The sequence below is a fragment of the Ctenopharyngodon idella genome, chromosome 16 (assembly GCF_019924925.1).
Source record: "Ctenopharyngodon idella isolate HZGC_01 chromosome 16, HZGC01, whole genome shotgun sequence".
Classification (NCBI taxonomy): Eukaryota; Metazoa; Chordata; class Actinopteri; order Cypriniformes; family Xenocyprididae; genus Ctenopharyngodon; species Ctenopharyngodon idella.
In genome coordinates this window covers 10,761,483-10,773,706 of record NC_067235.1, presented here as the reverse complement: position 1 = coordinate 10,773,706, position 12,224 = coordinate 10,761,483, and the positions used below count along the sequence as shown (strand labels likewise).

The 12,224-nt window shown below is 34.9% G+C and overlaps 1 protein-coding gene and 1 long non-coding RNA gene across 4 annotated transcripts; one reads left to right on the top strand and one right to left on the bottom strand.

Annotated features, from left to right (window-relative positions):
* Window positions 1-987: 987 nt before the first annotated feature.
* Window positions 988-10,049, bottom strand: ptpn2a (protein tyrosine phosphatase non-receptor type 2a). 3 transcript variants are annotated; one of them, XM_051865532.1, is made up of 9 exons: window positions 9,780-10,049; window positions 8,673-8,763; window positions 6,934-7,034; window positions 6,525-6,623; window positions 5,422-5,559; window positions 5,117-5,326; window positions 4,795-4,968; window positions 3,192-3,379; window positions 988-2,375 (listed from the first exon to the last, which is right to left on the bottom strand). In XM_051865532.1, exons 1-9 carry the CDS (start codon window positions 9,834-9,836, stop codon window positions 2,183-2,185), a joined length of 1,251 nt encoding a protein of 416 aa, XP_051721492.1. In that variant the 5' UTR covers window positions 9,837-10,049; the 3' UTR covers window positions 988-2,182. The 3 variants fall into 3 exon arrangements, with proteins under 3 accessions (XP_051721492.1, XP_051721493.1, XP_051721494.1); XM_051865533.1 differs by having other exon boundaries at window positions 3,192-3,376; window positions 9,780-10,048; XM_051865534.1 differs by lacking the exon at window positions 988-2,375 and adding an exon at window positions 4,659-4,707 and having other exon boundaries at window positions 3,332-3,379.
* Window positions 10,050-10,989: 940 nt separating this feature from the next.
* On the top strand, window positions 10,990-11,779 carry LOC127496788 (uncharacterized). Its single transcript, XR_007925365.1, has 3 exons — window positions 10,990-11,199; window positions 11,460-11,570; window positions 11,644-11,779. It is a non-coding gene; the product is annotated as an uncharacterized LOC127496788 (long non-coding RNA).
* The last annotated feature ends 445 nt before the right edge of the window (window positions 11,780-12,224 follow it).

Here is a 12,224-nt window from a genome sequence, read left to right as displayed (position 1 = left end):
TTTACTTATATTTTTGACAAAATTCCACATTCATAAATGCAAGTTTACTAATAAAAATACAACTTTATGATTTTGTTGACTTGTGTATCTAGGCTATTTGTACAAGAGACTCTTTGAATAAGAAAGCTATAGGACTCTCTAAAAGCTCTACAAAATATTTGATATTTTTATACCCAATTGTACAGTTACTCTGATTTTTATATTATTATTTTATATCTAGTTGCTTTTCTTTTTCATTTGACTTATTACTGTTAAACTAAATACAATTTTTAAAAATTCTCTCCCAGGTTACAGGACTACAAACTAAAGGTTTCAAAAGAAAGATTTCAACAAATTATACCCAAACTAGAACTTTTGAACTGCAATATTTGGAACAATTTCCTCTATCTTAAAAACCCTTGTTATTAGCTTCCTTGAGGTCATCCTTTAAGCAGAGCTTGGCTCCAACAAGACATGTTCCCGTACTTGTGACAAAAGTCTGCTGCGAGGAAAAAGGATCGGTCTTTCCCGGTTGGTCACTTGGCTAGATGGAATGAAATTACCACTCCACCATTAGCCACTTCTGGAAATATTGGATCAATTCCTGGAAACATGGCAGGAAGAGACATCTAATTTGACTCCCATTGATTCTGCTAAGTAATTGGCATTAAACCCACAATGAACAGTGTGAGGTAATGGGAACTGGAAACAAACTTTGATCCTTGGAGACAAAAATAAATCGCTACAGGCTTAGTTTAACATCCATCATCTAAAAATTAAACATAATAGGTCTGACTGACACTGCACTCATGTAGCCATCTGTAAACAGCATCATGTGAAATCTATCACAATCTGCATTTATTTGCACTCATACATCAGTCCCCCCACCCCACCCCACCCCACCCCACCCCACCCCACATGCATTGATCATATGAGAGATACCGTTTTATGGATGCAAATGAGCTTTTGAGACCAGAGAAGCATGCCTGAGACAAATAAACAGAAATATTTCTTCTTTAGTAAAGAGTTTACTATGTACATTTTGAAAGTGGAAACCAGACCACTTATTACATTTGGCTGAATCTACAGTCAGTTTATTACTAGAAGATCCTGAGATGTGCATGTACGGAAACTCACTGGGCTTTGACCTACTGAAACAAATGAGTCACCCTATGAATATCCATGCGGAAACTTGAAGACAGAAGCATTTAATAAACTGACTCAGTTGGACCGGTGGGGGTCTATTTTATGGAAGCTTGTTTCCGACAGGGAATAAAAAAAATAAATAAAAAGGTAACTGCAACTTTTTATCTCACAATTTTAACTTTTTTTCTCAGAGTTGTAATATAAACTCACTAGTGAGTTATAAAGTAAGTAGCAATTTTGAGAAATAAAGCCACAATTCAGAGTTTTTTCTCACAATTGTGAGATTACTGTATATCCCGCAATTCTGACTTTAGAACTTGCAATTGCAAGTTTATGTCTGGCAAATGACTTTTTTCCTTGCAATTGCAAAATCATATCTCACAATTCTAACCGTTTTCTCAGAATTGTGATATAAAAATAGTGAGTTATAGAGTCAGAATTGCGAGATTTAAAGTAGCAATTCTGAGAAATAAAGCCACAATTCAGACTTTTTTCCTCACAATTGACTTTATAACTGAAAATTCTGAAAAAGCCAGAACTGCGATAAATTATGAAATAGTTGCAATTCTGATAAAGATTAAATCCAACATACTGACCTTTTTTCTTAGAATTTTGACATAAACTCACAATACAGTGAGAATTGCGAGATTTAAAGTTGCAATTTAAAAAAAAAAAAAAAGTCAGAATTGTGCAATAAACTCACAATTACCTTTTTTCTTTTTTATTCCATGGCAGAAACAAGCTTCCATACCATTTAACATTGCTCCGCAGATAAACTGAGACAAAATACTGTACAGTGAAAGTTGCTAGGCCTCAAGAACTTACCATGATGGAATTACAATAGCAGTTACAATGTAACTACATCATTCGTTACACTGTAATAACCACGACACAAACATTCAATAAATCATGTAGAATGTCCCGGATTGAATGCTTGTAAACACGATCATTCTACATGTTGTCCCTTATCTAAAAACATCCAAGCACCTACTAATATGAGTACCATAATTTGGGTCCCTGGGCAAAATAAAAGAGGAATCTGTTGGATAAAATGGCATTACTGGGACAGAAAGGCCCAGCACATGCACAGTCCTAGTGCTACAGCGGCACCAGCACCGACATTTAGGAGAATTGGTCTCCAGAACTGCCAGTTCTCTTTCTTTTTCTCCGAATCGCTCAGTTTCAGCTTCATTTGCTGCACCTTCTGTGCCGTGCTGGCTATTCGCTCCTCACGGTTCCGCTTGCGTAGGCTGGAAGAAACAACACACACACATGGTTAATTACTTCATATTTTTTAATAAGTAAAAAAAAAAAAAGAGCAATGTTACTGTATGAGCTGGACTATATCATTTAATGCATGTCTTTTTTTTCAAATATATATTTTAATATATAAAAATAATATATATAATATAAATCTTTTGAAACAATGAAAGTCTTTACTGTCACTTTTGATCAATTTAATGCATCCTTGCTGAATAAAAGTATTAATTAAAAAAAAAATCTTACTGACCCCAAACTTTTGAGCAGTAATGTACAGTCAAACCAAAATTTATTCAGACACCTTAAACATTTCATTCATTAATACAGTTTATTCACTATAGTTTAAAAAAAATGGTAATAAAATATGACAAGATCTCAGAGTTAAACTGTGTCAGCAAAAATTAATCTTGATAATGTCAGATAACACTTAAGCAAAACATGGTCAGGTCAAAGTGTCTGAATAATTTTTGGTTCCAAATTTTTATCAATCTTACTGGTAGTCCACTGTATGAAGAATTTTTGGGTATAATATGTCACAGTTTACTTTATTTAGCTATCTTTACTTACATAAATGAACTATAGTGTCCTGCACCTACTAGTAAAAATATACCAAAAATATAAAAAATGTCTGAATAATTTTTTGTTTGACTGTATGTTATACATATAGGTACATATAGCTCTTAAGCAACTCTGTAATTTAGTCTAACACTGTTGTTACAATCACGTTTGATAGAACTAGACTAGAACATCTCGGCTATCAGTTTACTAGATAAAATGTTACTTTTTTTCCCCCTCCTTTCTCTTACCCTAATGTTTTTGACTCTGTAAGCCGCTCTTCCTTTGGTGACTCTATCCTGTCTCGTTCTCTTCCTGGATCTTGTGGTTCTGTACAAGAGTCAGACTGTCCGTTGTGTTTCTCTGAACTCCAGATGGGGCTTTGAGAAGATGAAACTAAATAAGCTTCTGGTTCCTGACATTCTTTAGGCTGCTTCTGCTTTCAGTAAAACAGGTTTAGAGTTAGAGATACAAACACATTGCATGAAATACTTCTGGAAAGCTGACATGTCCTGTGGTGTGACACGTTATATTCAATTTTCTAATTATAAGTCACACTGCAAGACCATTTGAAATGAACTAGTAATGCAAAAAAGGCAAAAGTTACTTCTTGTATAGAAGTTTGGGGTTTTTAATGTTTTTGAAAGAAGTCTCTTATGCTCACCAAGTATAGCAATACAGTAAAAACAGTTGCAAACTGCAAAATATTATTACAGTTGAAATAGCTGAATTTTCAGCATCATTACTCCAGTCTTCAGTGTCACATGATCCTTCAGAAATCATTCTATTATGCTGACTTGGTGCTCAAGAAACATTTCCTATTATTGTAAATGTTGAAAATAGTTGTGCTATTAATATTTCTGAGAACACTGATACAAATTTCAAAAGAACAGCATTTATTGGAAACAGAAATCTTTCCTTATAAATGTCATTACCACTCACTTTTGATCAATTTAATGCATCCTTGCTGAATGAAGATATGAATATAATTAAAATAAATAAATAAAAATAAAAACTTACTGCCCCCAAACTTTTGAATGGTAGTGTATTTTTTAGGAATATAATATAATATAATATAATAATGCAAACGATACAGTTCTGCTCATACTTTAAGTTTACATACACCTTGCAGAATATGCAAGATGTTAATAATATTAACAAAATAAGAGGGATCATAAAATATGCATGTTATTTTATTTAGTACTGTCCTGAATAAGCTGTTTCACATAACAGATTTTGACATATAGTCCACAAGACAAAATCATACCTGAATTTACACAAATGAACCATTTCAAAAGTTCACATACACCCTTGAATCTTAATACTGTGAATTGTTACCTGGATGATCAACGACTGTGTTTATGTTTTGTGATAGTTGTTTATGAGTCCCTTGTCTTTTAGAAAAATCCTCCAGGTTCCTCAAATTCTTTGATTTTCTAGCATCTTCTGCATATTCAAAACTTTTTCAACAGTGACTATATGATTTTGAGATCCATCTTTTCACGCTGAGGATAACTGAGGGACTCATTGACAACTATTAAGTCAAGGTGATGGCAACACGATGCATTAAGAGCCGTGGGTTGTAAATTTTCTTGTTTTCCCATTTAGCACTGCCCTTTAGAAGCTCCATGAGATGCTTTAGAAGCTTTACATGCTTCCCCGATGACAAAATAAGTACAATTTACCCCAATCAACCAATTCAAAAAGTTTACACTCACCGGCTCTTAATGCATATTCTGCAAGGCGTATGTAAACCTATGAGCAGAACTGTAAATAAAGAGTGTGTTATTTTTCAAGTGCAACACTGATTATTACTATACTACACTAAATCAAATATAATAATGAAAATCGCACCATGCTTGATATTTGTAGAGTAGACTCTCTCAGGATGCTCTTTGCGCCCTCTATGACTGCCATATATGAAAACCGAAGCTGATCTGGGGTTTGGATAAGACCCATTCGATACTCTCTCATATCTAACAAAACCTTCTGTATGTCCACAGACAAAGGGTCTTTCCTCGTGTCCATCTACAAATAAAAAAGGACATTGAAAAGTCAGTTCCACAGTACATGTTATATATTATACCAGATAACAGCTTGAGAAATTATTACAATGTAGTGAATGATGTGCTGTGAAACCTTAAGAATCATTAACTTTTTGTAACTGCAGTCTCACCAAGACAAGGCAGGTGTCAACCAATGAGAAGGTCCCAGACCGCCCTATTCCTGCACTGCAGTGGACCACCGCAGGTCCGTTCTCTGGCCCCAAAGAGCCAGACTCTCGAACCTTGAAAAGGAAGTTGAGGAATGATGCTGGAGACTCTGGTACACCAAAATCAGGCCACGTTGTGTAATGAAAATGGTAGATCTCTCTGGTTTCTCCTGTCTAAACAGATGGGACAAAATTGAAACAACATTTATTTTTCATGTCTGGTTTAGAGAAGCATTCAAAGATGTGATAATTTGACATTGCCATCACACCTTGTCATTTTGAAGTTCTAATAGTCTTATTGTGTAATTGGGTTCGACATCCTCATACACCAGAGTCACCATAAACCCAGTGTCACTGAAATCCATGTCTCGTTCCTCCTTTGATGGCCAGTACTGTGCACACTTTTCCTGTTCAGCGTGAACAAAAACTTTCATGTCAAAATTATTTACCACTGGTGGAAAGTTTTTTATTTAATTTTTTTTTATTAAGCCACATATGCTTATGTGTTGAATCCATTACTATTTATCAACATACTACCAGATTTCATGACAATTATTTAAAATAACAATGGGTAAGATTTACTCAACTGTTCAAAAGTTTGGGGTCAGCATTTATTTGGTCAAAAATACAATAAAAACAGTAATATTGTGAAATATTACTATTTAAAAGAACTGCTTTTTATTTTAATATATTTTAAAATGTAATTTATTCCTGTGATGTCTAAGCTGAATTTTCAGCATCATTACTTCAGTCTTCAGTGTCACATGATCCTTCAGAAATATTCTTAGGGGACGTTCACACGAAAATGATGTACTAAAAATGGAAAAGTTTTTCCTTTGCATTTTTCACATACAGATGACAATGTTGTCAAAACGATCCCTGTTCACATGGATCCACGAAAATGTGAAAAAACAATGTATTATGCTGCCAAGCCAGTAGTTGATGTCACTTTGTAAAGAAAAACTATGTGCTTATAGACTAAACACGTAATACGCATGTGCATGACATCATCATTTTCACAAATTCTTGTTTTTGTAGTTTACACGGTGACAATGGCATAATTTTCAAAAACTTGCACTTTGAAACCGTTTTCAAAAGTTTGCATTTTCAGGCCCCCACAATGCTGTTGTTGTGTAAATGAAAAGCCAAAACACATAAAAAGTTCTCAGTTTTTTGTTAAAAACAGCGGCGTGTAAACAGCCCCTTAAAATGCATCCTTAAAATCTAAATGAATTATAATAAGGAATTATTCACGGTATTTTGAAGTGCAATATTGTGCATGTTTATTATTGTGATACATCGTATTACCATTTATCAGCACATGTCTATAACAAAGCAAGGGAAATAACAAATGTCAGATGTGTTCACTCACCGAGCCTTTTTCTATAACTCTGTTAAGCATAATAATTGCTTTGGAACGTTGTTCCCAAATCATTAGCCAGAAGTGACCACAAGTGTTCCTCAGGGGACCCTGCAGAAACAGAAAAGTATCTGCAATTACATTACTGAATATGTAAACAAATTCAACAAGCTGGCCAATGCAAACGAAATGTAAACAATCTATGAGACATTCTTTGTTCTACAAAAGGCTGTAAAAGCTGTTAAAAAGGTAGGATTCATGATGCTAAACATTAGAAATTCAATATAAACAGGGGCAATGTGTAAATCAGACTTGTTCGTTAAAAACAACCGCATGTAAATGTGTATTTAGGTCACATGAGACATCAATGTAAGTTAACAAAATGCAAACAGTGGACTTACTTTTTCCATTACTGTCATACCTGTGTCAATATGTACCTTCTCTGGGCCTCCTCCATGGTAATTAGGCTCGCATTTATGTAGTCATTTTCTGAATTTTCTAATCTCACCCGACTGTGATCATCTTAACACAAAAATGCAGCTTATTAAGACAGAGTCGAAACAAACATGTTAGCATACATTTGTGTGAAATTCAACGTAAGCTTACAGGAAAAAGCTTTTATTTTAATGACTTTTTTTAATAATAAAAAAATAGAGATTATCCAAAAAATGATAATTCTGATATAATTTACTCACTCTCATGTAGGATTGCATAATTAATCGAATTTCTAATCTTGATTACAATTACGTGTGCCACAATTATGTAATCGTTCAAAGGTGCAATTACAAAAATAAATGTCCACTTACATTATTCTGCATGCTTAAAGGATTAGTCCACTTTCAAATTAAAATTTCCTGATAATTTACTCATCCCCATGTCATCCAAGATGTCCACGTCCTTCTTTCTTCAGTCAAAAAGAAATTAAGGTTTTTGAGGAAAACATTCCAGGATTATTCTCCTTATAGTGGACTTCAATAGACCCCAAACGGTTGAAGGTCAAAATTACAGTTTCAGTGCTGCTTCAAAGGGCTTTAAACGATACCAGACGAGGAATAAGGATCTTATCTAACGAAACGATTGGTCATTTTCTAAAAAAAAAAAATGTATATGCTTTATAAACACAAATGCTCGCCTTGCAAGTTCTTCCACCAGACCGCCTTCTGTATTCTTCAAAAAGCTTACGCTGTATGTCCTACACCTTCAAATTACGGAAAGAAGGCGGTGGCAGTTCCGTTTTTTCCGTAAGTTGACCCTAGATAAGACCCTTATTCCTCGTCTGGTATTGTTTAAAGCCCTTTGAAGCTGCACTAAAACTGTAATTTTGACCTTCAACCATTTGGGGTCTATTGAAGTCCACTATAAGGAGAAAAATCCTGGACTGTTTTCATCAAAAACCTTAATTTCTTCTCAACTGAAGAAAGAAGGACATGGACATCTTGGATGACATGGGGGTGAGTAAATTATCAGGAAATTTTAATTTGAAAGTGGACTAATTCTTTAAGATCTGTTTTTTTTTTTTTTTTTTTTTTTACAGGTTATCTTAAGGATTTTTTTTTTATTATTTTAATTTTAGTTTTAGTATAACATTATAAAACCATGCATATTTTTACTTTATTTATTTATTTATTTATTTAAAATAAGAAACCAAACCAATGTATACTTGACATTTGAGGCTTAATGCTGTGGAAAAGCAATAAAAGTTTTTCAGGAAGAGTGTTTTCAGCTTGTCTATTTTCATATAGAAATATGGCATGCAGTTGCTTCAAACAATGGTATAAAGCTATTCAAAACATCATTCAATGTAAATTGTGATAATCGTAAATAATAATCGCAATTACAATTTCACAGGAATAATCGACAATTAATGATTTTTGTCATAATCGTGCAGCCCTACTCTCATTTAATTCAAATCTATATGGCTGTCTTTCCTCCATGGAACATACACAAAAGGTCACCATTCACTTTCACCGCAATTTTTTTTTTTTTTTTTTTTTCATACAATTAAAGTTAATTATTCTGATTAACATCCCCTTTTGTAGTGCACATACAGTAACATGACGCTGAGTAAATGATATAAATTTTTGCTGAACTATCCATTTAAGGGCAAGGTTACAAAATTAGTGAAACATTGTTAAAATGGTTTACATGGAAGACACTTACAGGGACTGACGTCTCTATATCTATTCCTATTGTGATTTTCTGGGAACTTTGCCACTTTGCAGGCACACTCCTGGGACTGGTTACGGATTTCCTAGAAAGAGATTACAAAATAACAAACATCAGTGTGAAAACCCTTAAAGCCATCCCTAAAAAAATAAAAAATTATATATATATATATATATATATATATATATATAAATAATATTTAAAATTATTGTAACAAATGGCAAAAATATACTTAAAATATAAAAAAAGGAACATAAAACGATAAGAATATATCCAGTCAAATAAGGGGGGTTGGGCATGACTATCTGGCTGAGTTATAGAGAACTGACAGCTTCGGTTCTTCAGTTCTTGGGAAGTGCTCGTCAGTTCTCAGAAACATATCAGTGCATGGTTGTGTTTCAAAACCTCGTGAGCTCCCTAATCTGACAGCATTTTAGGCATTATAGACGCACGCGGGGGGTTTAGAATGTGGCAAAAAAATTAGATGGCATTTAGGGTGCTAGGACTGGGAACTCCTATGGTTCCTAAAAAACCTCACGAATCAGTGATGTCTTAAAATGCTGTCTAGGTAAACAGCTCACTAGGTGTTGAGACACAGCCCACGTGTTCACAGGAAGCACCAAGTGAGCTGCTCTAATGCACCGCACTGTGACATGACCACTCATGCACTTCACATTGCTGCCAGCCAAGTTATTTTGATATATGGCAAATCGCTGTATGGTTTACTGTAATAATACGCTAATTCATTTTGTTTGACAAGAATGAAATATATATGAACCAATTTAATTCAATATTCTAGTAAAACCATAAACACTTGCGTACAGGTTATCCGAGCTGAAATGATTCACAGAAGAAGATTATTTCAGATTTAGCAGCAGGCAGCAAGTTAATGTGGACCGTATTTCTCGGTATTACGCGCATGCGCGGTAACGCAAAGCTGAATTACCCAGTCGTTCTCACGGGCCGAGTACTTGTCTAGGACTATTAGATAAACATTTCAAATCTACCAGGGCAAAATACAGCTGGTGTCCCAAACGTTCATCTTAACAACGACTCATATTTAACCTAAATAAAATGTATCAAAATAAAACTATCACTTACATTATAGAGGTTTTGCCACTGTCCAGATGAATCGATGTTCTCAAACTCCTGGTCCATTTTTTCGGGGTTATTCAAACGGAAAATGGTTCAATCAAATGTCGTCTGAGATCGAACGATGGGTCTCTATTCCATTGTTAGAAATTGTCATGATCCCCTGAAAACGGCAAGAGGAACGGTGCAGTACGATGTTAACCCTCATCAAAGAGGATAAAATTACCAGCACTTTCAGCACCCCCATCGGCTACTTCCGTGTGCCAGTACTAGAGAGGAGAGCGAGAAACGGCGCCCTCTGTCTGCAAGAGTCGGCATGGCTACCTTGATTTCTTCAACGGCTCTGCTTCAAGATAATAGTGGTCTAGTGGAGATTCGTTCCAGTGACTCGAATCTTTTGAATCACTTGACTAAAATGATTCACTCACTCACTCTTCTGCAGTCAGTCGTGCTGAATTCGGAACCGCGTACTACCATTCTGCCATAGAAAGATATAATAAAAATAGTAAGATGTTCCGAATTCAGCATGTTTTTACTCAAGCAAGCGTCATGATATTTTACTAAAATTTCTCGTCTGCAAATCACGTTTCTGGTTTCTCTTCAAATTCCTACTAAGCAGATCATTTCTTTCCACCATCCTCATTCACTTTGAGTATGGTTTATCAAGCTACAGAAAAAAAGACAATATAGACTAAATAAATTGTTTCAGTAACATTTCTCGTATTTTTAAATTTACATTTTCCTGCCTCTTTCAAACTCAAAGAGACGGCTGAATTCTGAATAGCACTAATGATTCGAACATTTGTTCAATTTAAAGATTCGTTCAATAGCGATGCCGATTCGTTCACAAATGATACACTACTTCCAGGAAAAATCAATGAAAAGATCTCTACGTTTATTTAATATATAGTGATCATCTATTTTGTTGTATTTTGGTCCCGTAAAGAACATTTATAGAACATATTAAATTATATTGAGAAAGTAGTTTCAAAACGTTTATCTGCAATTGATTCACATTAGCGAAATTTCGCGGGCAAAAAAGTCTGCCAGTTAGTGTAGATGTATGCTACACAACAAAATCACGTTTAAACCAAAAATGTTTGCAGGCTTTAATGTCATTAATAAGGTGTGAACGTGGACGTAGTTTCTTTTCATGTGCTCCAAGAGCTAAACAGCTGCTTCTCATAAATGGCTAATAAGATAAAGCCTTTATCCCCTCACACCTTATCATGCATAATTCAGCACAATCCCCAGTCATACACGATTGGATAGACTGGCTGTCTGTTTGGTAGTGCTTGTTTGTAGAGACTGTGTCCAGCTCAAGGGGTTGCATTCACTTTTATGAGTTTTTCTACTTTTAAAACTCACTTAAACATGAGAGGAAATATTTTAATTGCCTCTGTGATTTTGATGTCTTTGTTTTGTTTGGGTAAGTCCATTTCCATTTAAGAAGCAGCCTAGTTTGTCTAGTCTATGCTATATGCTTTTGTTCAAACCAAAGGATTGCAACACCCATTTCCATACTACATTTTAAAAAGAATCATGCCAATGCTATATTAGTACTTGTGTATGTGCAATATGAGTGTGTTTGATAGCACTTGAAAATATAACAGCACAATTTGCTACCACATGTGCAAGCTACAAACCTTTTGTGCCATTATAACTAAGAAGAAATCTTTTTGCTTACAGGACAAACACTTGAGTGCTTTCGGTGTGATCTTGGATTCTGGAATCTGTGTTACACCACTAAGACAAATTGCAGTGATGATGAGTTGTGTTATGTGGGAATTGGTAAAGCAGGTAAATGTGGTGCTAATGTTTGGTTTTTGGAGTATCTTTGTTACTCTGGCTAACTTTCCCTTTGTTTTTTCAGCTTCTGTCCTGGATATAAAGGTGATGGGTTGTCTTCCCATGGAGTCATGCAACAAGACCACAGTTGTAGAGTTTCTTGCCAATAAGACCTTATACACCATGAAGACCATGTGTTGTGAGGAAGACTTCTGCAACTCCTGCCCTGCAGTTCAGTTGTCCCTCACTCCTCTCTTGTTTACCATACTTCTCATTGCCCAGATGATGGGTGCTTTCTGATGATTTTTTTTTTTTTTCTTTTTGGACTTCCAAATTCTAATTGTCATAAGGGATTGAAGGTTTTTCTTTCATGTTTACATTCTTCATGTACTGTAACCGTTTACTTGACTGTTTTGAATGATCTAAAACGGCTGCCTTCATGTCAGAGCACGGTTGGATACTTTTTTCTAGCTAGTTGTTTGTTCATCCAAAAAGAGTAAAGATTACTAATAAAATATTTAAAATGCGCATATTCTTAACGCACTGTTTTACTGTTAAATAAACACGTCAAACATTCATGGTTTCCTGTGTTTTTGTACGGTCATGATCACGTCCAATAGTGGGCGCTGTTTGACTAAATTGTAGGGCGGCCTTACTGCGCATGCT

What these genes read in the sequence shown, in the direction of transcription:
- ptpn2a (XM_051865532.1), bottom strand. Translation starts at nt 9,836, where the DNA reads ATGGACCAGGAGTTTGAGAACATCGATTCATCTGGACAGTGGCAAAAC. An exon ending in TTGACACCTGCCTTGTCTTG is followed by an intron (nt 4,969 to 5,116) that starts GTGAGACTGCAG and finishes TTTTATTTGTAG; the next exon opens with ATGGACACGAGGAAAGACCC. An exon ending in ACAGAGTCAAAAACATTAGG is followed by an intron (nt 2,376 to 3,191) that starts GTAAGAGAAAGG and finishes TGTTTCTTCCAG; the next exon opens with CCTACGCAAGCGGAACCGTG.